The sequence below is a fragment of the Lutjanus erythropterus genome, chromosome 8 (genome assembly GCF_056507025.1).
Source record: "Lutjanus erythropterus isolate fLutEry1 chromosome 8, fLutEry1.hap2, whole genome shotgun sequence".
In the NCBI taxonomy this organism is placed as follows: domain Eukaryota; kingdom Metazoa; phylum Chordata; class Actinopteri; order Lutjaniformes; family Lutjanidae; genus Lutjanus; species Lutjanus erythropterus.
The window spans coordinates 914,145-941,289 of NC_139324.1; the positions used below are offsets into that span (position 1 = coordinate 914,145).

At 41.7% G+C, this 27,145-nt stretch overlaps 1 protein-coding gene across 1 annotated transcript; it reads right to left on the reverse strand.

Moving 5' to 3' along the window:
- Positions 1-2,994: 2,994 nt before the first annotated feature.
- mcm3ap (minichromosome maintenance complex component 3 associated protein) lies at positions 2,995-27,059 on the reverse strand. The gene is made up of 29 exons (XM_084724215.1): positions 26,946-27,059; positions 22,606-24,267; positions 21,612-21,853; positions 21,128-21,209; positions 20,583-20,736; positions 19,522-19,715; positions 19,296-19,435; positions 18,387-18,584; positions 17,976-18,244; positions 17,686-17,848; positions 17,249-17,409; positions 16,665-16,888; positions 15,850-16,094; positions 14,539-14,639; positions 14,222-14,353; positions 13,501-13,614; positions 13,167-13,319; positions 12,749-12,946; positions 11,784-11,852; positions 11,569-11,703; positions 11,288-11,441; positions 7,385-7,649; positions 7,101-7,198; positions 6,180-6,570; positions 5,713-5,997; positions 5,474-5,603; positions 4,940-5,125; positions 4,246-4,396; positions 2,995-3,692 (listed from the first exon to the last, which is right to left on the reverse strand). The coding sequence occupies exons 2-29, from the start codon at positions 24,149-24,151 to the stop codon at positions 3,525-3,527; spliced, it is 6,348 nt and encodes a 2,115-aa protein (XP_084580341.1). The 5' UTR covers positions 24,152-24,267; positions 26,946-27,059; the 3' UTR covers positions 2,995-3,524.
- Between the last annotated feature and the right edge of the window lie 86 nt (positions 27,060-27,145).

Here is a 27,145-nt window from a genome sequence, read left to right on the forward strand (position 1 = left end):
ATGTATGCTTTTGATTTATTAGACTGATCATAATCATTCACCTGTGATTAACAATATAAAACTGCCTTCTATTTATCATAAAAGCATGCAAACTCTATAATGCCTTGCCTCTATCTTCTTTTTAAATTTTGCTACAACTACTACTAATAATATTGAAAAGCACAAAATACACAGTGTAATAAGAAATTTAAATAAATTAAATACAAATGACAATGACAAAGCACTACTACCCCTTGTCTCAAGTCTTGCCCTGGGGGCTGAGAGTAACAACTGATCTGCGCAACTGACAGTAGAAGAGGGGTGTAAGAGATGAGAAGGTCAATTCTGTAGGAGTTGGCAAAGCCACTCAGTGATTTAAAAAAAGTAATAGCAGTTTAAAATCGATTCTAAAAACTACAGGGCAAGAATAGTGGTGATGTGGTCACATTTTTAAGCTCCTGTAAGAATGCTGGCTGTGGTATTTTGCACAAGTTCGGCACAGTTGATTGATTTCTGGAGGAATCCAACAAATAAGGAGTTAGTTATCTAGGTGGCTAAAAGCATCGCAAAGAGTCTGTGTATCAATATATGAAAAGTATGATCTAACCTGGGCAATACAAAGGTTACTTCCAAACTTTTGGCCTCAAGAGTGCATTGCAGATCTGTACATCAGAGATCCGACTTACACAATCTCTGTACACTTTGGGTCCAAATGCCATCACTTCAGTTTTTGTCAAACTGATCATAAAAACAAACACTTGAACCAACATCAGCATGATAAGAACTACCTAAAATGACAGAAACTGTTGTTTGTACAAATTTATTTGATGTTTTAGTTTGGTCCATGTGCTATCTATTAATAACCTGACATGCCAGATGGTTTGTTACACAGAACTATCTGGGAAGCTGTCCATAGAAACTGTTTGGAAAAGTGCGGGTGCTTTCAAAAACAAAAAACACTTGGCAGGTGAATGGATAAACCATGTGTCTAACAGGGGCTAACTTCAGCCAATCTGATCAACTCATCAAACCGAAGCCAGCCAGGAGAACAAACACATATGTTCCACCCTTAAAAGCTTTCAGTGCCATTCTTTGCTCTTCTCTCAATGAAGAAATACTCTCCAGTTTTTATATAACTGATACTTTCACAGTATCTACCCTAACCTCTTCAGGAGCCGCCATTGCTTGTTCGAGACAAGTCATTTCCATGGACGCTTCTCGCTGTCAACACACCTAAAACCACACCCAGGTTTTGATAAAAATTTTGAAACAATGTGTAGGTTCAGTCACAGGGCTGAAACCATTCATCCATTTTCTTCTGCCTATCCCAGGTTTGGGTTGCAGTGGCAGCAAGGTATTCCAGCTGTTTATTCACCCAGCAGTGCTTTCCAGCTCCTCTTTTGGGATTCCAAGGCGTTCCTAGGCCAAATGGAACATGTAATCCCTCCAGACAGTTCTAAGTCTACCTGGGGTCTCCTCCCACTGGGACATGGCTGGACAACCAAAAGGAGACGACCAAGAGACATTCTGATCAGATGTCCGAACCACCTAAGCTGGCTCCTTTCAACGTTGAGGAGTAGGTCCCTCTGGAATGGTAGATTTCTACCTCCAGGTGGTTGAGTGAGCTGCTACCCAAGTGAAGGAGTTTAAGTATCTCAGGACTGCGAGTTATGGTAAAATGGTGCAAGAGATTGTGAGCTGGATTGCTGTGGTGTCAGCAGTAGTTCAGGCATTGTAACGATTCATGATGGTGAAAAGGGAGCTAAACCAGTTCCAGGTCCACCTATGTTCCGACCCCCATCTATGGTCATGAGCTTTGGATCATGACCAAAACATTGAGATTGCAGATACAAGCAGCCAAAATGAGTTTCCTCCAGAACAACTCCAAATAAATCACAACTTGATTATGTAAATAGTTCAATGTAAGTTGAAGCACCGAGTTTGTTACCCTCTCATGCAATAGTAGTTACCACGGTGACTCTTGTTACACAGTGCACCTTGTAGATGACCATCCAAAGGGATCGCCTTATATAGGCTAAAGGTTGTCATCAGCAGTTAAAAATAATAAAATGTGAGTCTTACCCTTGAAAGTTGTTAAGTCTTCTTCTTCATGAGCTCTAAGCATGTAACTGCATTTGCTCGGGTTGGGTTTGGACATTAAAAACAGAACATCTGTCAGGCTTGGATTCAGTTACTACTCTCTCGGAGTCAAACAAAACTATATCTATTACATAGAAGGTGTTCAGTTCATCTGGGAGAGATGCAGACATGATCTCAGCTGTCCTGGGTTTCCTCTTCTAGTCTGTGATGGTTCTTTGTCCAGACCACGCTTCTGGTGTGGAGACCTGGTAGTCAGATTCCATCCTGTCCCTATATTGTCTTTTAGCACAGCTAATGGCTCTCTGAGGCACGTACCAGGACTTTCTGTATTTGTCTGAATTGCTACAGTTGATTGGTACGAGTTTCCCTGTTAACCCACCAACATGTACTACTCTCTAGTGCTGAGGCTGTGACACAGGGCAGTCTCTGATTAATGATCTGCCAATATTTTAATAATCTTTAAAGTCATTTTTTTCATGCACACTTCATGGTTCCATGCTTATAAATATGAACATTGTCTTCTTTTCCTTCCAATTATTTTAATAGATATTTTATTATTTTGAAGACAAAACAATTTCTGTGAAAATGTCACTTTGGGCTCTGGGCCTTTTTCAATATTTTCAGAATTTTTACACATCAAATTGTAAAATAATCAGCAGATTAATCCGTGAGGAAAACAATTAGTTGCAGCCCTATACAAAATTGTTAAAATTTAGCTTGGCTGTCTAATCACAAACCAGTTGGGTTGAGAAAGAGATGAAAGAGCCATTAGGTCCGCCAATCAGCGCATGGCTATGACAATTACTACAAATGTGCTTATGTACTGATTATAATGACCCTATGTTGACTAAGCGCCAGAGCCTGTTCAACTAAAAAATGACAACTGAGCTTAATGGGATGTTTAGATAAAAAAAACAACACTTTTATTCAGTATTTAGCTATTAGGCAATTTCATAACTCACCAGTACAAAAATAGGTTCAAACAACACATTCTATCATCATTCTAGGGACTGTAGCTGGTTTAACAGACTATGACACAATTTTGAGAGCATCTCATTAGGTTTGTGCAAAAACCAACAGAAATCTCAGACACTATTTATTATAACACACTTTCAAGTTCTAAATGCAAATTTAATGGTTACTAAATTAAAACAAAATCTTGATTTTCTTCTCCTGTTGTACAAACGCATACCTTAATACAAACATAAAAATAAAAAAGTAAAAATAAAATAAGTCACACTGTTGCAGTGAATCTGACCTCAACAAACTAAAAGATAAAGGAGTCAAAGTGCGGCATTTTGAGTGAACTTAACAGTGCCATAAGCTCAGCAAATAAATCACTTTAGTCTCTCTCTGCTGTCAGAAAGTTAATTTGTTTGTCCTCGGTTTTGAAACATTTGCAACGTACAGAGTCGTCTGTTAAAAGATCTTCCTTCAGTAGTTCATCAGTCATCAACAATGCTCAGCAGACCACTCAACTTCAGTCTGCAGGCCAGTTCCTCCTCTTGGCTCGCCAAAATCTGTCGCTCCAGCTCATTCAATTGCCATGCCATCGACACAGGTGTGGTTTTAGGCCACTTTGCTTTGTCTGACACGTCTTCAGGCTCTGGCTCCTGGAAAGTCAAAACAAGGAAACAGCATGCTGACTGAAATTCGTGACTGCAACATTTAGAAAATACTGCTAATGAATCTTGGCGTTTGTAACATGGATAAGATATCACTACTTTTATTTTACAGTTACAACAAAAGTTTATCTACCATGTAGGCTGAAGATGAGATTCACTGCAACTGCTAACAGCTCATCATTAACGCAGCATATTTGGGTCAAATTAGGTTTAAGTGTAAAGCTCAGTAGGTTTGACCAGACCTGCTACCTTCACTTTTATTATCATCCAGACTGGCTGTTTGAAAAAGGACTCAAGTTGTTGCAGGATCACTGAGTGCGGTGAGGGGACACATCATGCAAAAAAGTTTGTAAAGGCTTGCACATCCGAACGTGATAAATACTACATGCTATATGTCAAAAAAGGAAAAATAGTCAGGACACTAGATAATACTCCCATGAACTTTCACTAATATACCATCGCAAAAGCCCTTCTTCAGACATGTTTAAAAATGTTGCATCACTGAGGGGTTTTAATGAATGTTGGAGGGGACATGTCATACCTGTATGAGAGCAGCATCTCGAGTCTTGCCTGTAGGTGCCTGCACTATTGTTGTAGGCATGGACAACAGTGTGGAGGATGGAATGAAAAGCGGGGTGGACAAGTGGTCCACGGGGTCACCATCCAGCCAACGTTGAAACTGCTCCATGCTCCTGTAGACACAACACACACAAACAAACACAGACATATATTACTAATCTTTTTAAAAATAATAATTTCAATGGACTCCCACAAACCACTTTCTGTGTGAGGTCTAATTCTATGCAAAATTCATTATAGGAATACTTTGGATTGCTTGCAATACTACTAGCAATACATTGCTTAGCCTCCATGCTGTTACTCCTCTTTGCTTCTCCAAACCAGAGTTGTGCTGAAAACCATCTACTGTTGGCTGTGGATAAATACCTCATACAATACCACTTAAAAAATTCTGAGCTATGCAATAAACACCATGTTAACAATGTCACAAATAGGAAGCTGTGCTAAAAATTGAATGCTCCTCTATAATCTATACATTGGCTGTGAGCCATATCTGAGCTACAACTAAATAAAGGATTAAAACTAGACCTTCTTATCTATTTTTGATAAGATGATGTATTTTTTACTCACACATACCTCCTCTTTTAAAATTTGTTTTCTACAAACATGAATTCTGGATGCAGTGACAACATTTAACAGCAGAGCTGTAGCTTTACCTTTTGCTCTCAGCCTTCTCCTCTTCTAAGCTCTGGAGGACTTTGTGGGCCAACAGCTCCTGTGCTGTGGGGGTGTGCGTGATGTCCAGTGGGGTGGCTGTGGGCTTGAGAGGCACCAACAGGCTGTAGAACAACTTCTGTCTGAGGGACAGACTGGTATGCATGGCACACACAGCTGCACTCGCCCTGAGAGGAAGAGGAAAAAGGATAAGTCACATCCAGTCTGAAAAGAAGTCTGAAAGACTGATGACACTTTTCTTCAGGGCTTTTTGGAGCTTCTTTACTTGGAACTGAACATTTTCAGAGCAGCAACAGTAAAAGCCAAACAAGAGTTAATATAGAGCAAAGCCTCTACATAAAATCAAAAATATATTAATGGAAACAAATCTAACGTGAATAAAATAAATCATATTTCTGACATCTGTCTCAGCCAGCAGTAAGTTTACAAGAACTTGTCATACTTTAAGGTATGTGGCAAACTAAACTAAACTAAACAGTCAGATGACATTCAAACAGAGGGTAACCTGTTCTTACCCTTCCCTCTCTTGCTGCTTCTCCCTGTGTGTTTTTCTCGCGGCCTGGGTCCATTCCTCAGGTGGCTGAAAACCCTTCAACGACTCCGTGGGGAAGTAAACCAGGATCTCCCCATCCTCTGTCACAGCACCTGACACAACAACAACATTAACCAATAATGGCATGTTGTGATGCATCTTCAGAGGGTTCACAGAGAAAACGTGCATTGGTTCTCAATCTAAATCACAATCAGTCCTCACCTTCACAGACTGGTGGTCCAGGAATTTGCCAGTCTTTTAGTCTGTGGTCAATGCAAACCACCAGCACGTCATCCCAAGGAATCAGACTTAAGGTTGGGGGTACATCAGTGCTCTGCCTGCTGCTTGATTTCACTTCGGATCTGGGTATTTGGTTATGTAGATGCTTTAGCCTGACCCGTTCCAGAAGGTTTTCCAACCGTGACATTAGGAGAGGCTGACTGCAGCGTGAGACTGGGATCTGAGCAGCGTAGCGAAAGATGGAAGAGCAAAGCTCAGACCACAAGTCTAGACAGGGAGAGGAGGAGGCGATAGTAAAGGGAAGTAGAATACATGGATTATTACCTCTTATTCATATCTGTGTGGTTCTTTCGTACTCAGGACGATTTTGTACAGTCAGGGAAGCATTCATGAAACTCTGCAGTAATCAAGAGCCCTCCCTGCACAAGGACAAGATCTCAGTCACTGACCTGTGTCAGATAGCTGCTCCCACTGTGGCAGCTGGAGGCTGAGGATGGCTTTGCGTAGCCAGGCCAGGTGCTGGACAGAGTTCCAGCCCAGATGAGGGACAAAGTCACGGGTATCAGGCAGGGAGAACTCGCCTGGTGGCCATGAGAACCTACTGAGCTCTTGGGACGACACTTTGTCAGCAATGTGAGCCAGGACGGCATTGTACAGCTGGATGATGGGCGCGGGGTCCTCGGAAGGGAGATTAGCAGCAGCCCGCTCCTGGTGGTGGGCGAAAAGTCTGGGACTGAACTCATGACTCAAACCGGCCTCTACGAGCTGCACCAGGGTTTGGCAAGAGAGCGGGAAGGGTGGTAGAGCACGGGCCAGCAGCCAGCGCATAGCCTGAGTTAGCTAGAGACACACAACAGGACAGGTGTCAGAAAACTTTGAGAACAGTTAATTAAATAGGCCATAAAAACTTTGAAGAAGAACTATCCAACATTTCACAAGGTGACCTGAGTTTTAATTGACACCCTGTGGAAGTGGGCTAAGTCTGAATGAAATATTAAATAGAAAAATGTAATATGATAACTGACAACAATTCCTCAGGCTGTTGACTGTGCTAGTTAAAATAATACTGGTGGCAGTGATTTCCTGATTGATGAAGTGATTTATTTTGACATAACCCTTTACAGTTTGGAGTGAGTGATGGCAGATTTAAGGTGAAGTGTTGTTAGTATAAACTGATGTTAAGAATCCACTTGATGTCTGAAAATTGCTTCATATTTCTTCTGAACTATTTGCTTTTGTGGCCAAGGTACATTTTTGGTGGCCTAAATGTAAACTTGTGTAAAAACAACACAGAAAAGGCCATTTAACATAACACAGCCTTCCCTGCACACTTGTGACACTTGTGTTTGTGTGATGTGTTTGTGTAGCACCTGTTTGGATCCCTGTAGGTCACTTGTGGTCTCTGGTATGAAGAAGAATGTGTACTCTGATATCAGGCCCTCCTCGACCAGCGTGTGCAGCATCAAGGCTGAGGGAGAGGGCGCCATGAGAGGAATAATTCATTAATTCATGATTACTGCCTGACATACAACACAACTGCCATCACCTGCTTCTTCTGTACCCCAGACTGTGTTTAAACTTGTGACCATTATCTTAATCTCAAAAGTATATTAATTAGAAACACTTTCATGTGATTACAGCGGTCATTAACTACCTTCTTTGAGGTTCTGTGTATCATCAGAGCCACCGTCAGGCCCTGGCACCAGGATGACCAGAGGCAGTGGGCAGTGCCAGGTGCTGGCTTTCTGCAGCTGTTTGAGCTGCAGCAGGGCTGACAGCAGAGGTACATCCTGTTCGTCGGGCCCAGGCTCAACGATGGGTGTGGCAGGGAGCAACGTGATCAGAGCTCCTGTCCCATGGAGCTCACAGCACTCCTCCATTTTGGACAGGCTGTCTTCGGTCAGAGGGCCCCGGGATGCCTGGGAGACAGAAAATCTCATGTCACATAAGTGCCTAGGCACAATGTCTTTATCTATCTAAATAACAACAATTTATCAACACCAGCGTTGGTTACTAAACAGGTACTGCACACTTAAAAAGTGTTTTATGCGCTGTAAACTAAATTATACTACTGTACCGTGATGAAATGCATAAATGCTGGTGTTAATACTGGTAATTCTTAACACACTCAGGGTTGAACAGTAAGGATTGCCCACTTGCTCAGTCAGACAAGTGGCAAAAAAGAATTAAACTTTTTTGATAATCAATTCATAGTTAAAGTAATTTTTCATTAAAATATGGCAGAAAATGCTGTTTTCAGCCTCTCAAATATGGACATTTCCCAACTTTCTTCATTAATTATCATGTTATCATATTACCATATTAATATCTTTGGGTTTTAGACTGACAAAATGAGGCATTCAAAGACATCACTATTCACTATTGGCTGACTTTTTATGGGCCTTGCAAACCTAGATAAAACATGACCATTGCTTTTAGTCTTTGTTGTTATTTTGATGAGCTGGGTGCGCTCTGATGATTCTGACCAGCCTACACAGTTTGCATTAGTGGTTTTTGGTTTCCTTTTGTAGCTGTTACAGCATTGATAAAAAAAAAAACAGAGACCAACGTTAATGCAACTCACATTCCAATTATTTTTTAAGACCTGTCTAAACTGTATTAAAGACATTTTAAGGTCTAAAATTCAGATGATTGGATGTTGGACTTTCCCAAAAGAAACCCAGTACGAATCACTGGTAAAACTTACATCTAAACGATGAAAATAAAAGTAGCATGCAAACTGTCATTACATGTTATGTCATGACTGAGACATGGGTAATGTTTTCATTTTACTTTTAAGCACCTAAAACATAACTGGTCATCCATCTAATAGTGCGCCATTCTTATCTTTACCCATAATCCAATCATCACTCTCTCTTGCACTTTCGCCTCTTAGCTGAGCCTCATTTGTATTTGATGCTGTGTTTCACTGCACATATTGAATCAGCAAAAAATAAAAGCTCGGTAAATACTTTATATTCTGACCTTAGATTAGGTTAGGTTAGATTAGGTCAAGGATCAAGGATATTTATTGTCATTTTCACTGTGCATTTACATACACAAGAGAACAAAACTCCGTTTCTCAATCAACGACTGCAGTGCAATAGAAACATTCAATAAAATAGTAAACATAATAAAATATAAGCATCATTATAAACTAATAAATAGGAATAAAATAAGATAAAAACAGTCCATTCTCTCAAAGTGCATTCAGTCTCTTAACTTGACAGGTGACTAGCTGTCATGGGTGAGTGTGGGTATGTATGTGGGGATGGGGGACAGTCCGTTAATAAGTCTTACAGCCTGGGGAAAGAAGCTATTTAGCTTCCTGCTAGTCTTGCAGCTGATGCTGCCGTATCTCGTCCCTGATGGCAAAAGGGAGAAGATGTGGTGGGAGGGGTGGAGCGGGTCCATGATGATGGAGATGGCTCTACTGATGCAGCGCTGCTGGTATAGCTCCATCAGGCAGGGGAGTGGGGCACCAATGATTTGCTGGCTGTCTTGACCAGTCTGTTAAGGCGCTTTTTGTCCTTCACACTGCAGCACCCAAACCAGGTGGTGAAGCCATAGGTCAGGATGCTTTCAGTGGTGCCCCTGTAGAAGGTGGTGAGGTGTGTGGTGGGGAGGCCAGTTTTCCTGAGTCTGCGGCGGGAGTGGAGCCGCTGCTGAGCTTTTTTGAGGACTGCTGAGGTGTTAGTGGTTGAAGTGAGGTCATCATCAATGTGAACCCCAAGATACTTCACACTGCTGACCTTCACAGCAGTACCATCGATGAATAGTGGTTCATGATCCTGTTTGCCAGCCATCCTGAAATCAATAACAACCTCAATGGTCTTGTCCACATTGAGGAAGAGGTTGTGGGAGCTACACCATGAACTCAGCTGTTTCACTTCCTCCCTGTATGCAGACTCGCTGTTGTCCTTAATGAGGCCCACCACCGTCGTGTCATCTGCGAAAGTCTGGATGTAGTTGCTGCAGAATCTGGCAGTGCAGTCAGAGGTGAGCAGGCTGAAGAGCAAAGGGCTCAGGACGCAGCCCTGCGGAGAGCCTGTGCTCACAGTCATGGTCGTTGATGTGCGGCTGCCCACCCTGACTGTCGCAGACCCAGTTGCAAATGCCGTTGTTCACTTTTAGCAGCTGCAGCTTTTCCACCAGCTGACTGACACCACAGTTTTATGATCTGTTTCTTTGGTGATAGCATAGTTACATCAGTGAAAAAAGTTACGGTCTGGATTTCACTCAAGGCGATGTGACGGCTTTTAAATCAGTCGCTCTTCACAGAGATGCGCTGCACACAGCAGCATCTGTCCTGTATTTTCACTGCAACTCTGCATTGAGATTTCGGGTATTATCTTATACAAAAGTAACAGTGACAATAAAACTATGATGCTCACATGTGGTGTGCAGATCACATGCGTGCCGAACCGTAGAGGGCGATCCGTACGGGACACGGATCAACTGTGATCCATTGCACCCCTAGTTGGTTGCTCGTTGCTGGTTGTTTCTCGTCCATTTTACACCTGCTTGTACGGCTCACTCGCTCTGACTGCTGCACGCACTTGCGAACTGGAACTGGCGTGTTTGCGTGACGTTCAACTTCCGTTGTATTTTACAAAATAAAATAATGCAAAAAATAATCGATTTTTGAAAATTTAATGATCAATTCACACTCGTCCATAACATAATTGCGATTAATTAATAATCGATTTTTTTCACCACCTCTAGAAAACATCCTTCAGCTGCTCAGCACAGTTTTTCAGAACACGTCCAGGAATGTTGTCTGGCCCTGCAGCCTTGCGTGGGTTGACGCTAGCCAGGGCCTTCTTTACTCCAGCTGTGGTGAGCTGTAGTGTTTGGTCGCTCAGTGCTGGCAGTGGTGTCTGTGCATGCGCTGTGTTTTTGGCCTCAAAACGTGCATAGAAGGTGTTCAGTGGAAACAAGGGGTCAGAATGACACATCCACAGGGGAGGGGGTTTATAGTCGGTGATGGAATGAATTCCCTGCCACAAGCGACGTGAGTCATTAGCTTCAGTGAATTGGCTGTTCAGTGTTTGTGCATACTGCCGTTTTGCCCCTTTAATTCCCCGGGCCAGATTGCTTCTTGCGAGTGCATATGCTGCAGAGTATCCAGCTCTGAATGCCTCGTCTCGTGCTTTGAGCAATGAGCGCACTTCCCCTGTCAGCCATGGCTTCTGATTAGCACGCCTCTTGATGGTTCTGACCTCAGCTACATCCTCAGTACACTTATTGATGTAGCCGATGACAGAATCTGTGTACTGTGCAGTTGCTTCCTGTGGCCACATTCTGACCTCCCTAACCACTGGCTTGTCCCGCTTCACTCTGGGCCTGTATGCTGGTATGAGTCTGACAGTTATGTGGTCTGGGTTACCAATATGGGGGAGAGGCTCTGCTTTGTAAGAGTTTTTAATGTTTGTATAAGCCAAGTCCAGAGTGTTGTTTCCTCTGGTTGCAACATGTACATGCTGGTAGAATTTAGGCAGAACGTACAGATGTTCTATTCGATTCTTTTCTTTGTATTGTAGTAGTCTGAACTCACCTTGATGCTGATATGGACTTTGTGAATGCGTTCTTCTTTTTCCTGAAGTGAACTGGTGACACAGAGGGTCTGCAGTGCCCCAACAAGCTGCTTCTCACTCGCCTCTGACCCCCTACTACCACCAAGCTTCACCTCCAGCCAGTCTGACAGGATCCTAAAGACAACAGACAGGAGCAGAGACAATTAATGAAAGGTCCAGTGAACCCTGGAAGTCTTTGACTGGAAGAAATTCTATTAATTAGAAAAGAAGGAATTCGTATAATTACACTGCAGCTGCCTACCTGTCTGCCAGGCTGGATACACTCTCATCGTCGCTCGGTAAGAGGACAACAGCTTTCCAGAAGATTCGGTCTGGTGGGTTGGAGATATTTTCTGTCACCAGTGCTGGCAGGTCGAGTGGTGCCCACACTGTCTCACTGAGAGAAACACCAAAAAGAGGTCAAAAAGTTGCTCTGTGACACTGACCTCTGACTGCAGAAAGACACTCAGGACTCACTCGAGCAGCTGCTGATAGTAGTAGTGGACTCTCATCTGGTGGATCACTTCTTCTCTCATTTTCAACAACCTTTAAAAAAATACACACCATCTTAATGTATTTGTTTTTTTAACTGCATTCTTTTTTCTGTTTTATTTCATGTTATTTATCAATATATCTGTTTATCTATATAAGCATATGCACTGCAGGCAAAATCACAGTTCCTTGGTCTATGTACCTCACACTTGCTTTGGCAATGTAAATATCTTTTTCAGTTACTTTGAATTTTACTGGAGAAGTAAAGTGACATTTGTATCAAAAAAAAGACAAAAACAAAGGGATTTAGCCATAAATGACATCCTGCAAAAAAAATCTCACAGTCATACATTATGTGCTGTAGATTATATAATACTGCAGTGACAAATATGGGACAATATTCATCACATTTTCATTAAAGCCACTGAAAAACTCAATACACGATAGCCTTCATACTAAGCAATTTAGGGAACTATGTAAATAATAGTAAGCACCTAAACTTGAATTGAATTTGATTAGATTTTTAATCCAAATTTGAAACTACAGCTGCTTCGATCTGCAGCAAGAAACAATGGATCCTAACTAACAACCCAATTCACACAATAATGCAAACAAACAAAACCAATCATGGCAGCAATTGACCAGCAACCCCTATGTTCTGTGAGGTAAAATATTTTAATCATAGGAGTGTGGTGGCTTTGAAGAGATAGAATGGATATGGCTGCTTAGATTCCCTGTCAGAAAGCGTTTGACAGCAACGTGGTGAAATTATTCTAAATATAGCATACACTAAAGTGCCTAAAATAGGTTTTGTCCACATTAAAACATTACTTAGTTTCAGTGTGGGGGCCATAACTATTTCTAGCTGAATCTCCACAGGCTTTGAATCAACCCTCATGTGCATTCCAAGGAAACATTTGGATAACAAAACTGATTGGAGAGGTACATACCTGGTACTGGAGAGGGCCAGGGTGCCAGCGTTTCCCAGGTTGACCAGACCCTGGGCCAGATCTGTGATGGAGGGCTGCACAGGGGCGCTGGGAGCCAGAGCCTTCAGTTTGAAGCGAGGGTCCACACAGCAAGGAGCTGCAGGGAAACCTCTCATCTGTCTCTTCAGCTGCCGGCGTACTGCTACCACATCACGCCACCTGGTGGTACGGATGAGAAAAGATGTAACAGATGATACATAGTAAAGGGATATTTTAACTGACATTTACCAGGGTGAGAATGGTTCACTGGTTTGTCAGTATAATGGAGTGATGTTACCAAAATATCCAATACCAGCAGAACAAAGAACATCTTGGTTTTCACTGCAGCATCACAGGATGATCTGATTATTTCTCTGGCTTTACACTGTGACTCTCTTACCTTTTGATGTACTTGTGGATGCGTTGCAACTCAACTTCAAGGATGTGTTCAACCAACAAAGCGATGTCTGCATTCAGAGTCTCCTCAACTAGACTTGTACAGACCTGCTCTGTGCATTTAGCCACACACTCTGCTTTCTCATTCACTGCCTGTCTGAAGAGGGAATTTAAAAAAAAAAGTGTCATTTGTGAAAATAAGCGTGCCAATGGAAGTCGTTAAACTCCATGATACTGCTTTTTAATTTGAGCATTTCATTACCATTTTACACAGTCTTGTTAATTATGTAACCTAACAACAGACCAGATTAGAACTTGGTTGGGTTTCAGAGCCTTACTGGATCTCAGAGGTTGCAGTCTCCTTGATGGTCTCATCTAAAACTTCATAGATGATCTCTGTGCAGAGAGAGAAGCTGAACTGAACCAGGAAGGCCTCGTGTTCCTGCCTCCTCCTGCCACCAACAGACATGGAGAGGGAAATGTGGGTGAGTTGTGGCAAATAAGACTACCTCAATAATCACTTTAAACTGACAAGACACTGTAATTATGATGAATTGCAATTATGAATCCTGAAGAAGAACACACTTTTTAAAAACTGCTGTTCAATGATTAATGTTTATGACATTTTCGTTCATTTTTGTTTTACTTGTGTTCTGTTTTTACAGTAAAGCCCTTATGCTATGTAATGTGTTATATAAATAAAGTTTATTATTTTTAATATAACATGATATAATGCTATGAAATGAAATCTTCTCACAGGGTTAATTCCACAACTGTTTTTGTGGAAAATAAAAAGAATGCAGCCGTACTCTGAATGTCACGATCTGGATGCTTTGTTAACAGTCTACCAGTATCCATGAAATGGATTTATAAAACTTTGCAACCTCTACATAAAATATAAAACTAAGAGCTAAGACAGATTATTTTGTATCTTGAGTTTTGGGTCAGGGTAGAAGATGTTTTCCCCTTTTTTCAACCAAGCTGAGATTTATAATAAAACGCAGTCTGCTGAAATCAACAGGTGGTTATCAGGCTACCCTTCACTGTCAGTAGACCAACCTGGCTTCTTCAAGCTTGCATTTCTCTTCAGCAACACGCTCTTGTTCCAGATTGATCTCGGTGGAGGACATCTCCTGCAGCATCTGTCCCAACACCTCAGTCACCAGAGAGTCCACGTGCACACTGCTCTCCCTACAGAACCAAAGGCAACACGACAGGAAGTTAGTCATCTTAATGAAAAACATACATATAAGGGGGTTTGGAACACCTTCTACACAATGTGATTAAATAATAATAACTGTAAGGAAGGGAAATAAAATATGATTCAAATGTGTCAAGCACACGAAAAGCTGGCTGGCTGGATCACTTGAACTTACTCTAGAGCTGTTGTGGCGTAGTTGGCGCCAGCATCAGCGACCTCCCTTAATGCTGCTTCAACCACCTCTTCAATAACGCAGTCTAATACAGCCATGACATCCTGCAGGACAGAACAGAAACAGCACAGTTATATTATATGTACACTAAAAACAAAAGTGTTGCTTTAATGATCTGTAATTAATACAGACTGAGACCTTTTATCTTTCTGTTTTTGACCACTGTGTGTCATCTGTGCTGGCAGATCACAAAGTTGTCAGCCCACTCTAACCTTCCAAACATGTTGGAGAACCTATAGTGGCTGCGAAACTCATGAAAAATGTGAAAGGTAATAACTAGGGCTTGTGTTTGGTTTGTCCATTCTGGGCTGTAGAAACATAGCAGTGCAACATAGTAACAACAAAAACAACAATTGTTATTTTAAGGTGATTATACACTAATGGAAACACACTTAGGAATAATATATTCAATTTCTTACACACTGGACTGAAACTAATGTTTTTTTTACATTATCAGTTGAATTGTTGAGTCTATTGCCTAAGTCACATAAAGCAAAGAAGCACAACACATCCTCAGTGAAACAGGGACTCTTGACATTTTTAAGAGAAAACATGACTAACGTTAATCAACTGTCAAAACTTTTGCCATGAATTTTTTTTTGTGGATTTTAAAAAAATACATTGTTGAATTTCTAATTATATTTTGACCAAATGTTAGATTAGACATTACATTTATTGCAGTTGGCATTTGGTTACTGGAATGCCATTCCACAGTGGTGGAATAAGTATTCAGATAAATTATTTCAGTAAAGGTAACAATACTGCACTGTGAAAATACTATAAAATGAAGGAAAAGCCCTGTAATCATTTTTTTCCTTGATAAAAAACATAAGTATTGTCAGCAAAATGTAGATAAAATATGAAAAGTCTTTAGAACAGTGTTATATTTGTTAAACTATTGAATTATTATTACAGGCGCATTAATGTATAAGCATAACTTTAATTTGACTGATCTGTAAAGTAACTACAGCAGTTAGAAAATGTACTGAAGTAAAGTGGAGTAAAAGTGTAAAGTTGCATTAGAATTAAATACTCAAGCTCCGGTAGTTAGTGTACCTCACAAATATACCTGACTACTTCCCACCACTGTGCCTACATCACCACATGTACAAAGACACCATCAGTCAGGAATACAAAGATCAGAGGAAAAACACTGTGGCTATACTGTGGCTATAAAATAATCATCTACCAGACAAATGCTGGGAAAATAATTTCAGTTTTCCAAGTGGGACATCTAAGAGAGATCGTGCCCACCTCATCGCTGTACACCGGCTGAGGTTTGGGTGGAGGTGACAGCGGTTTGACAGGCTGAGGCTGAGATATAGGCTGGAACAGCTGCGGAGCGTCTGCTGGGCAGGCCGGGCTGCGATACGGTGCGCTGGGCTCTCCGGTCTCATCTGGAACAGCTGGGGGCAACCCAAACCCAGATGGCATGTCTGGAACCTTGACTGGCACGACCTCAATGCTGAGTGGTGCTGCCTCCACCTTGGCAGCAATAGCTGAGACAACAAAGAAACTTTTCAGCCAATATTATTGATAAGATGAATTTCCAACATTCTTGTAGATGTGATAAGAGTATACATGGGCTTCTTAGAGTTGTTCCTACAGAGTTTTTTTCTTCATTTGACAAAATTTCAGTATTTCTATATGCAGCACAAAATTGGTCAGATAAGAGGTGAAAGAGAAAATAATTTCCCAGCAGGGTCAGCGTCAGTGAAATGGAGTGAGTACTATACTTGCACCGATTTCAACTTTCTTTGCCGATTCCGATTTCCGATTTTTGAGGGGTCTGACCTACCGATTCTGATTTTGGTCGGTTCCGATTTTCAGTCTTTCTAAGAACTGTAATTGACAGCAGTGTGTAGCTGTTATCAGCGCTGTGTTGACGTCACGGTCAGTTTGTCTGCTGCGCGCATGACGTGACCATCGTGCAGAACATGTGTGTGACAATGACGGGCACAGAATCGGATTTGTGACACTGACCGGCCGGTCACCGGTCAAGGCCAGTCACGTGAAAACCGTCCCGATTCCGAGCATTGCCGATTAATCGGTGCAAGTCTAGTGAGTACCTTTGAACTGGCTTGGAGTGGGCTCAGCCGGCAGACCTTCTCCACGGTACTTGTTTTGGGAGTCAAAGCTGCAGACAGGGGTGTGCCTAGGAGGGTTAGGGAGGGGGCCACCATTCACCACCTCTCCAACCAGCACGGTTTTCTTTGTGAGTATAATGTCCGACCTCTTCTGGGACAGCGGCAGGTCTGGCTCCTGATAGGCTGTCCGACTCAACTCCACCACGCTGTGAACAATGTTTGCAAAAAATACTCTGAAGCTATAATATTCCTTTCTCAGGGTTTACAGTATTATGGTTATTACCTCTACTCAGGAGGTTATATTAAAAACAACTTTAATATATTTCCTGCAGCAGGTCTATAGCACCGTCATGTGGCCTTCTATGATGATATTTACATCTTTGCTCAAATCTAAAAGGTGCAAAACATACCTATAGATGGGATGGGGTCTAGAAAGGTTTAGAAAGGCATTTTTCTCTGAGGTTTAGAATTGGTTTACGTAGTGCAGTGGGGCTATGGTTAGATAATCAAAACTTTTTATAATCAAATCAAGCCAAACATCTATCAGACCACTTGTAAATACTCACTCATCGTTGACATTCAGGCCATACTGCTGGATGAAGTCAGTTGCCTCTGCAGCGTTGTGGAACATTAACATCCGAACTATGTCCTCAACTGGGAACGCAGTTGATCCACGTTGACCCACGGTGTGGGCCAAAGTCAAGGTCTTCAAGGCCTTAGCTCTGACCTGCAGGCAGACGAACAAATACTCTTTTAAAATTACACAAATACTGAAGCACACAAACTCCTATTTGGACCTGCTCTCTCATGCAACAATTCTTAACATTATATATGAAAACTCTTCTCTATCTGTTCTATACATGGCTATTTATTTGCTTCTCCTCCTCCATGATTGGTTAAGTTTTGACACATGAAAACAGGAAAAAGACAATTGGATTTGCCTTGATTCAAAATGAGGAAAAAGCTCAACTCTCATTTATCAATGAAGGAACCCATTTCTAACCTGATTGAAGTATCTGTGCAGAAGGCAGCTGGCGAGGTACGAGGCTCCTTTCACTAGCTTGAAGAAGCGGACAAAGTTGTTGCTGTTGACTGCAGTGAATGCCTGCACAGCAAACTTCACCTCAGGAGAATTACGCACCTCATCACGGAATTGTTGCACATCACTGCGTGGACATGAAGCATAAGGAGGTATTTGTTAACCACTCGTAGTCACAGCTGAAGATGTATGAATGACAATTTCAACATATTTAATCAATAATTTGTTGTATGTGTGTGTTTCAATCAACTGACCGTAGGATGTCACCGTCATTGAGTTTCAGCAGCACGCTGTATTGACGAAACTCTGCCTCCCGTGGGCAGTAGATATGACGTGTGGCCAGGTCCTGGTACATTTCTTTGAGACTCTGGAGGCACTTTGTCATGTTTTCGTTGTTGATCTTGGCATCAAAAGATGACATATGCTCCTCACAGAGGTGGTGAGCGCAGTGCACATGGAAGCGTGTGCACTTCTCAATCAGCGACACCGTGTGTGGGCAGCACAGGTGCTGCTGGGTGATGTCCTGTAGATGATCGAGGACGAAATCAGTATCATGACTTAATGCAGAAATTGTGTTGAAACAGTGGGTTTGCTGTTGGACACTTATAGGAAGTATTCAAATAGCAAAAATAGAGTTCAGTTATCTTTTGCAGAGGGCAGCTAACCTTGCGGATGCCACGGGTTCTGTTCCAGACAAAGTCATACCAGTCCCGGTAGTTGTCCTGGCCCTGATCCATGATCTGAGTCACCAGATAGTCCATGGTCATGCTGAGCACAGGCAGGGGGCGCAACTCATGGGGCAGGGGCTCCTCCTGGTCAGCAGATGAGCGGCTGTACTCCTTGATGGCTGCTGTGTGATCCACCTAGTTGGGGACAGTAAATGACAGTTACATTGGAATTACCTGCAATGCGATCTACTTGTTTTTAATAAGCATGATGTGTCCAAATAAGCGGGCCCAAGCGGAATCAGTGCTCCTTCGAGAATGAAAATCTGCAGAATTATTTTTTTGCTTGTAACCTTTAATCTGTTTTTTTTTTCCATCAACAAAAGTTCAAAGCAAAGTGTGAACAATTTTTGGAAGAGTCAACCGGTATAAAATGTATGACACAAGGTTACTCAAATACAAGGTTCAATGTGGAGAAAAGACCGCTAAAATTAATTTGCAAGACCATTAAACTAATCATTCATTTGCCAATAATTACAGTCTCAACACACATTAATAAATACACAGCAATGTGCTTGATAACATTCTGAAATTTACAAGCAGCATCTCTGTTCATTTAAAATCTGTGGAAACTGTGGGAAAAATCTGCAGAAATGTCAGAATTCTGTGGCATAGATTCCGTGTGAGCCTGCAAATAAGCAATAACTGCAGTTAGATAATCGAGAAAGGTCATTTCTTTCTGTCCTTTACTGCATTCATAAGTTGCCGGTGAGTATAGCAAGTGCCCTGTGTTGCAAAACTCTAAAAAAAAACATGTCAGAAAAAAATGCAAGAATACCAGAGACATGATGCCACATCTCACAATACTGTCTCAGTCTGAATGGAGAACGTAAGCACGAAAGACATTACCATCTCTGTATCTGGGACGACCTCGAAGATGCTCAGCTGTTTCCGTGTTTCCCTCATGAACCTCTCCTTCTCTGGACACATGTCAGGACACGTCCCTACAAACACCTTTGACAGGTCCAGGTCCGTCCTCTTGGGTCGACCTGTGTGGACACATTATGCACACAGTTAGAGTGTCTCTCGTGTTCTAGCCATGTTAGTGGCTGCAACAGATTAGTAGGAGATGAACCTTGGCGCAGGATCTTGTCTCTCTGCTCCAGGAGGCGGTACTTGTCTTCAGAGGTCTCAGCCACCTGGCCAATGAGGTGGAGGAGTGAGGAAGGGACTGTGCGCTCTGAGCTCTGGGACTCTGTGCTGCTCTCTTTCTGAGGTTCAGCATCAAACTGCAGAGACTTGGCCAAAGATGACTTCTTCACTGGAGAGCTGACACATGAAAAGACACGTTAGACAGTCACAACTTTTGCAACTATTTTCAGGGTGTCCATTGGTCCAGGCACTGCAACTAAAGTTAAGTCCAAAATGCTTTAACATTGATGGTATTAGGGGGGAACATCTGACAAAGTCACTCATTAGAATACTACGATTACTTTTTTGATGTAACAAGTAACTCAACATGTTAGTTGTGCAATTAAAGCAGTTATTTAGTTACACTGAAAATAAGCACTCAGTTATTGTTACAATTTTACCAGATTTCCACCACTGCAAGAACTACCGCCAACTGCACCTGTCACCAGAAGAGACTGTGAGGGCGACTTTTTTGCATTTAAGGTCTCTGCGGAAACTGAATTCATGGAGTAAATCAAGGCAGACCTTGAAATGGGTGTATTGAACAATTCCCCACGATCAAACCTTTTGTCGAGTCAATGCTCCATATATGTTTGTTTGCATATGTTTTGTAAAAAAGCTCCCAGCGTTATAAAAGAGTGAACTACAGAGAACACTGGTTGGGTAAAACCCTGTGCACTTTTATGGTGTGCATGTGAGCCTAAGCATTGACAAAGTGTATTCACAAAGCCAACTGGTTCATTAGCTGCTTGAGGTGGGAATAGATTCCAGAGAAGGTTCTAAACTGCACTAAATTGTATGCCTCTGAGTTTATCAGTTCCTTTCATTGATGCTGACATATTTTTCCGACAGTTGCACACTGCACTGTGTAAGGGATCATAAGGGGTTTCCGTTTTTGGTAACACAAAAGTACTTTTCTCAATAGGTAACTCTGTAAACAACTTAGTTTTTAATAGTAATGCTACCCAACACTGATAATGACAAAGACTTTCACACAAGTGTTACCTGTGGCTGAAGTTCACCATGCTGCTGACTGCAGGAGCTCTGAGCGCAGGTCTTCTGCGTGGAGAAGTACCAGCTTTGGGCTCGGCGTCCTCATGACTCTCTCCCTCTGCCTCCTCCATCCCTGCTGCAGCTCTGCTCCCTTTGTCACCTGGGCCTAATGTACAAAAACAACTCCGAATCAATGTAGTAGTTGAAGTAGTAGAATAGTAGTTCTATGATACTTTACTTTTCTATGATACTTTTATGATATACTTTTTACATCAGTATATACAGTGTTCATACAGCTTTTTAAGGGTAAAATTCAAGCACTTTCAAGGTACCTAAACCAAACATTTCCATCATCACATCTAAATTGTTACTACGATTTATGATTTTTTTTATGACTGTCTGTCATTTTCATTGAATTATCCTATAATGCTCACCAATTACAAGAGTAAGGAGTCACCATAGGACTTATTTAGTGGTGAATGACATCAGGACTGTGACTGCTAGGTACAAGCAATTATTTCTATATTATTTGAGCTACAGAAATATGTTGTATTTACTTTGCTTTTTTCTCTGCCACAAGAGAAGGAGTTCCTGTCTCTGCAGGACTTTGCCTTTCTTCTTTGCCTTAGCTGCTGATGCCTGAAAGAGAAGACAGAAATCAAAATTGACAGAAAACATTGTGATTTCATTGCAAACTACAAATCATCATCTTTGACCTGTCTCACAAAGCTGAATCAGAGGGTTAGTCAGTTAACTTTAGGGGTTAATCCTTCCTAACCCTAACCCTGCAGAGACTAGGAAAGAGAATAAGAAGTCCAAACAGCTAGTAATAAAACCAGTGCTCCACTCAAGAAAAGCTAGGAAATAGCAGTCTGACACTATCAGTGATAATAAAATTTACTGTACCAAGTTAAGTGTGCTGAAAAAAAAAAAATAGTGGAGGACAGGATTGGTTATCATTAACTCCTTGCTTTTATGAAGCCAGGAAACTACTCAGACTGTCCAATAGCCAGAGTATGGTGAAAATTAGAGTTAACTCACATGGTCATCAAAGTGGACTATGGCCAGGTTCTTGGCAGGCCGGCAGAACACTTTACGGACTTTGCCAAAACGACAAAAATGTTTCTCGATTGTGTCCCTCTTGTTGAGGGCTGGAGGCACATTCCTGCAGTGAATGATGGTGCAGTCAGGGGGAGACTGCAGGCTATCAGAGCTCTCCCTGCGTACAGCACGCTTCACAGGGGTTGTGGTTTCGGGCATCGGGTCTGGGGCTTTTGCTGAATCTAGAGAGGTATGACGAGTTAAAAAGCAGACAACAGGATGAGTATATTCAAGTGATGCAATCCATTATTTTAATTATGTACTTGAAATTCAGCAGGATAAAGATATACAGTATGTCTGGGTTTCTGTACTTTATCAAAACCAAAACTTAATTTTGCAATAGAAATTTGAACAATATGTATTTTTTTTCTGTATTTTTATTTCATGACTAAATTGTGTCAGTGACATAAGTAAAAAAAAAATTAAACCATAAATTATGACATCTCTATTCACTATGCCAAAAAGAGTAAAGACTAACTTCAGTCTTTACTCTTAACTTACTACAATTTCCAGTAAGCAACCAAGACAAAAAATAAATTTAAAATTCTCATCAAAATGAACACTGATGTTTAGTCATGCCTACGAATCATAATCAAATTCTGTGATTAGGGCTGCACAATTAATTGCGATACTATTGAAATCACAATATGGCCAAGTGCAACATCCAAATCACAGACCCAAATCGCAATTTTTTGAAAAAGGAAAAATGTGTGCAACAAAAGCATTTAATGAGGTACTGTGATGCTGCACTGATGTCCTGGCCTAAAAGTCTTGTTCTCCAGATGTAAGAAAACTTGTTAGTTTGGTACTAACCCCAAATTTAACTCAATCACTAATACTGCAGAGGATTTCTACAAGTGAAAAAAACTGATTAAAAATCATAAACACATCCAGATACAACATGCACATAATAAACACTGTGTTAACGTCTCACCTAACTCTTCAGCTTTTTCTAGCACCTCCCTGCTCAGTGCTGGTGCTGTGGGTGGTGTGGCAGGCAGGTCGTCACTCTGAGCTTGGACTTCTTCCTTCTCTGTCTCCTCCCACGTCAGTGTTTGCTGCTGAGTCTCCTTTGTGGCCTCACGCCTCACTGGGTTAGGGTCTCTACGAAGATCATTCAGTGCCCTGCCAAATAAGCCAGCCGGTGGGCGGGATCTCATTAGGGGCCTCTTTGGGGGATGTCTTGGTGAGTCTACCTCTGCTGGAACGACCTCCTCTGTGGTAGGCTTCTCTGAGCCAGTGCAGGGGACCGCTTGATCTTCCTTGCGCTTGGTGCCTTTGCTTAGTCGTGCAAATATATTTGTGTCCCCTAGGCCCTCAAGGCTGCCCCCCTTCTCATCTGTACTAGTTTCTGCTTTGGCTTTGGTGTCTCCAAAGGCTGAGGGCTGACCAAAACCTCCAAAAAGGGATGTTGCCTGGGGCTGGATGGCTTTGGCTGAGAAGCTGAAAGACGATGGGGTGGTGGGCTGGGTGGTGGACGTCTGGGTGTTGGAGCTGGAGGGGGCGGCTGGCTGGGAAAAGGTGAACTGCAGAGTGTTGGAGGGACTGCTGCTGTTGCCAGTTGTTAGTGGGTTGTTTTGAGCAGAGATAGAAGGGGCTGCCGCTGGCTGTGAGAAGCTGAAGCCCAGTGGCCCAGACTTAGGCCCAGTCAACAAAGAGAAGCCGGTAGTGGTGGTGCTGCTACTACTTGTAGTACTGGTGCTCGTCTGGGACCCACTGTTACCAAAAGGTGAGCTGGACATTGACATAGTTTGAGGGTTAGTGGGCTCAGGGCTGGCGCTGAAAATGGGTTTGAACAGTGCCTCATTGGCTGGCTTGAAACTGAACTGGGATGATCCGAAGCCTCTGCTTGGGGCCACACTCTGACCTGTGCCAAATACACTGGTGGTGGCACTGGTAGACAACTGCTGTCCAAACGCAGACTGACCAAAAGCCAGTGGCTGAGGCTGCCCTAATGCAGCAGTGGAGCCGGAAGCCATCTGTGAGTTTCCAAACCCAGACGACTGTTGGCCAAACCCGGCTGGCTGTTTGCCGAATCCCGGGGGCTGCTGGCCAAATCCTGAAGCCTGTCCAAATGCAGAAGGCTGCCCAAACGCAGGTGTCTGCCCAAAGACTGAACTCTGGTTTGGTCCAGCAGTCTGTCCAAAAGCTGGTGCGATGTTACTACCAAAGCCCGAGCTACTCATTCCTAATGAGGACTGTCCAAATGCTGGAGCTTGGCTTGCTGCTGGCTGCGAGGGGGTCTGTGTAGACGACTGTCCAAAGGCAGAGGTCTGTCCAAAGATGGTGTTTCCATGAGGTGAGGGCTGATTTAAAACAGATGGCTGTCCGAATGCTGAAGTTTGATAAAAACTCATAGTTTGGGGCTGATTGCTAGGACTTTGCTGTCCAAATGACTGGAACAAACCAGTCTTCATAGTGTTGCTTGGGGCTTGGAAAGCACCACCTTGTGGACTACCAAATGGATTGGATGGATTCATTGTGCGGACGTTTGGTATCCTTGGTTATTTGTTGAAGGAAATGATTTTCATCCAGGCATTCAAGCAGAAGAAAGCTATAACAATGTTCCAGCCTTTTTGGTTTTTGGTGTAACACCCTATCACATTAAAAACAACACACACAACAGAACATTATAAATACAGGAACAAGGTGTCTATATGTATCAGCAAGTTAAAGGTCAGACCTAACCCTTCTGCAAGATTATTACTAGGGATGGGCATTTTCGACAAACTTTTTGATCGATAATCATGAGAATTAACGATCAATTATCGATTTAATCATTAAGAAATGTCTGATAGAAAAAATGATTAAAAATACCACAGGCAGTCTGTTTTTTCTCAATTAAGTATTTATTTCAAGAAGAACCTTTAATCCAACAATCCTCTTGCACAATTTAGGCTACAGTTTAAATGTGCAACTGTTAAACAAAACACCGCGAGGCGTCGGGCTGAAACTCCTCACAAAATAAAAGCCGGTGACAGTACTATTTTCTCAAACAAAATACAATTCCGCCTCTTTTAGACAGAATAAAAAATCATAATAAATAATAATAATTTAAGGAGAACTTTAATCCACGTCTTGCGCGATTTACAATTTAAATATGCAACTGTTATAGAAATAGACCTACGCGGAGGCATCGGGACTCGGGATCTTAACAAAATAAGAGCCAGTAGGCTATTCTCTAAAACAAAATAAATGGGCTACATTTCGCCTCTTTTAAACACAAAAATAAAACATCATATTATTAACTAATAGTCATTTAATCAAAGAACAAAGTAGACTTGCAGCTGACCTTTTTTTTTTTTTTTTTGCCAGAAGGCACGGCTGAGAGAGGGAGATCCCACATAACAATAACACATTATAGGCCTATAGGTTTACATGAAGGCTACGGTGGTAACTGTCCTGGGCTAGAGCTTACTTAACCTACTGGTTTTTGTTTGCCGTGCACGCTTCATGTTTACTACCTTCAGATACGGTGGCAGGGCAGAAGTCAGCTCGCAGGCGGTTTTCTCTGCTATATCGTCCCCCGCTGGTGGGATATTTTACTACCGCCACATACTGAAATTCATTACAGTGCTTTCTCGACGCACACTACATGAACTCTGTTTAACACTGTCGAAAAATCGAAAACAAATTACGTGATCGACAAAATTCTTAATGATCAATTATCGATCATCGATTAATCGTGCCCATCCCTAATTATTACTGATTTCTTACATTTCATAAACAGACACTTACTCATTCTGTGATCATTCAGCATAAATTTTAACCATGAAATGGGCAAACAAAAACAGATGTTCCATGCTGGAATGGAACTTTCAAAGTAGAACATGTTGGCTGTGGCAGAATTGTCAAAGAAACCAATACTTCAGCTTAACATGTTTCCTTAATTTCTGATGACATATGATTGGGTTCAGTAAATACATGGCATATAATCTCCATTAATGTCATAATTTAATTAAACTTTCACAACAAAAATAAACCTTAAATGTGAAAACGCATATGTACTCTTCTGAGTGAATTCATTGTCAGTTCAAAATTACACTTAAGGCAAAATGACAATAGGCCTAAATGTTGATTTACAACTTAACTGAATTGTGACCACTTTTTTAAAAAGAAACAACAACCAACCAAACAACAAAAAACCTCATTAATGCCTCCATACTGCTTGTTCGGTGTTATTTAAACCTACTAAAGGTGCGACATGGCAAACTTACTTGAAAGACGTCATTTGCACCATGTTTTTAGCCTAAATTTTCATAGTAGATCCTTAGCTTGGAACCACATTCACACCGTCTGAATTAGGTGTGTGTGTGTGTGTGTGTGTGTGTGTGTGTGTGTGTGTGTGTGTGTGGTGTGACATTGTACATGCATAAGTAAACAGCATGTCAGGGCTTTAGGAGACGTGGACTACACCAGACAAGCATTTTGGGGTTTTTTTTAGTTATTTTTTCCATTTGAAAACTGGTCACCATTTACTTAAATTGTATGGGAGATTCTGCAATGCGGTTTTACCCTGAAACTCCATCAGTGTTTTGTGGACTAAAAAGACTAAACCTTACCTTCAATCTGCATGTGGCTGAGTAGATAATAATTGTTATGCATCATGATATTATGATATTGAATTTTCATCTTTGGGTGAACTATCCCTTTAACGATACCAATTTCAGTGAACAGCCAGAGTCTCATCTAGACCCCTGTATTATTGTAGTTAAATAAATAATGGATTTTAAACATATAAGTCAGGACAGTCAGTTGTCAGAATGAATTCAGTCATCTTGCTTTTGAAGACTGAGCTGATGAGTGCGTCATTTTGCTCGTCTTTTGCCCAAATACTGATGCAGTTGAACAATTATTAATCCGGCAATGATCCTACACATTATTTATATCGTTCGTTCCTCGTAGTTATATTCCGAACAGGGAACGTGCCAGTTCAAGTTGACATGTGAAATGACATGAATTAGACTTGCTCTGTTTCATGGAAGCAGTAGAGAAATTGTTAACATTGGGCACAATGTAAACCCATAGAAACTGAAGTTGACACAGCTTGAATTTAAAACTTTTAAAGATCTTTGTTAGTAACTGTGACATTTTAAGTATCTGTAGCCGCGAATAAAAATGCACTGCTCGGCCGCTAGCATAGGCTAACACCACAAACATTGTTAAAGTTACCAACGCAATGTATGTTTCATTGGCCTTAAAGTTCTCGTATTGAAAGTAAAATACATACAATAAAAGCGAAATACTGTAACCTTTGACAGGAAAATAACTCACCTTTCCCAGTTTTTGCTTGCAATGTTCACTTTTGCTTAAGTTTAACTACATTTTCGCACATCCGCTTCCTGTCCGACTACCTTTTCGGTCCCCCGCTCAATGCCTCAGTTCGTTCCGCGAGAGCCAACGTTGCGGATGTTCCGCTGCTCGAATGGGCTTTGAATGGGAAAGCGATTACTTTATATAAACGACAAAATTTT

Coding starts and splice junctions, on each gene's coding strand:
- mcm3ap (XM_084724215.1), bottom strand. CDS start 24,151: ATGAATCCATCCAATCCATTTGGTAGTCCACAAGGTGGTGCTTTCCAA. Junction 12,947..13,166: donor ATCCACAAGTACATCAAAAG/GTAAGAGAGTCA, acceptor CCGTACCACCAG/GTGGCGTGATGTGGTAGCAG. Junction 5,998..6,179: donor GGAGCAGCTATCTGACACAG/GTCAGTGACTGA, acceptor CTCCCTGTCTAG/ACTTGTGGTCTGAGCTTTGC.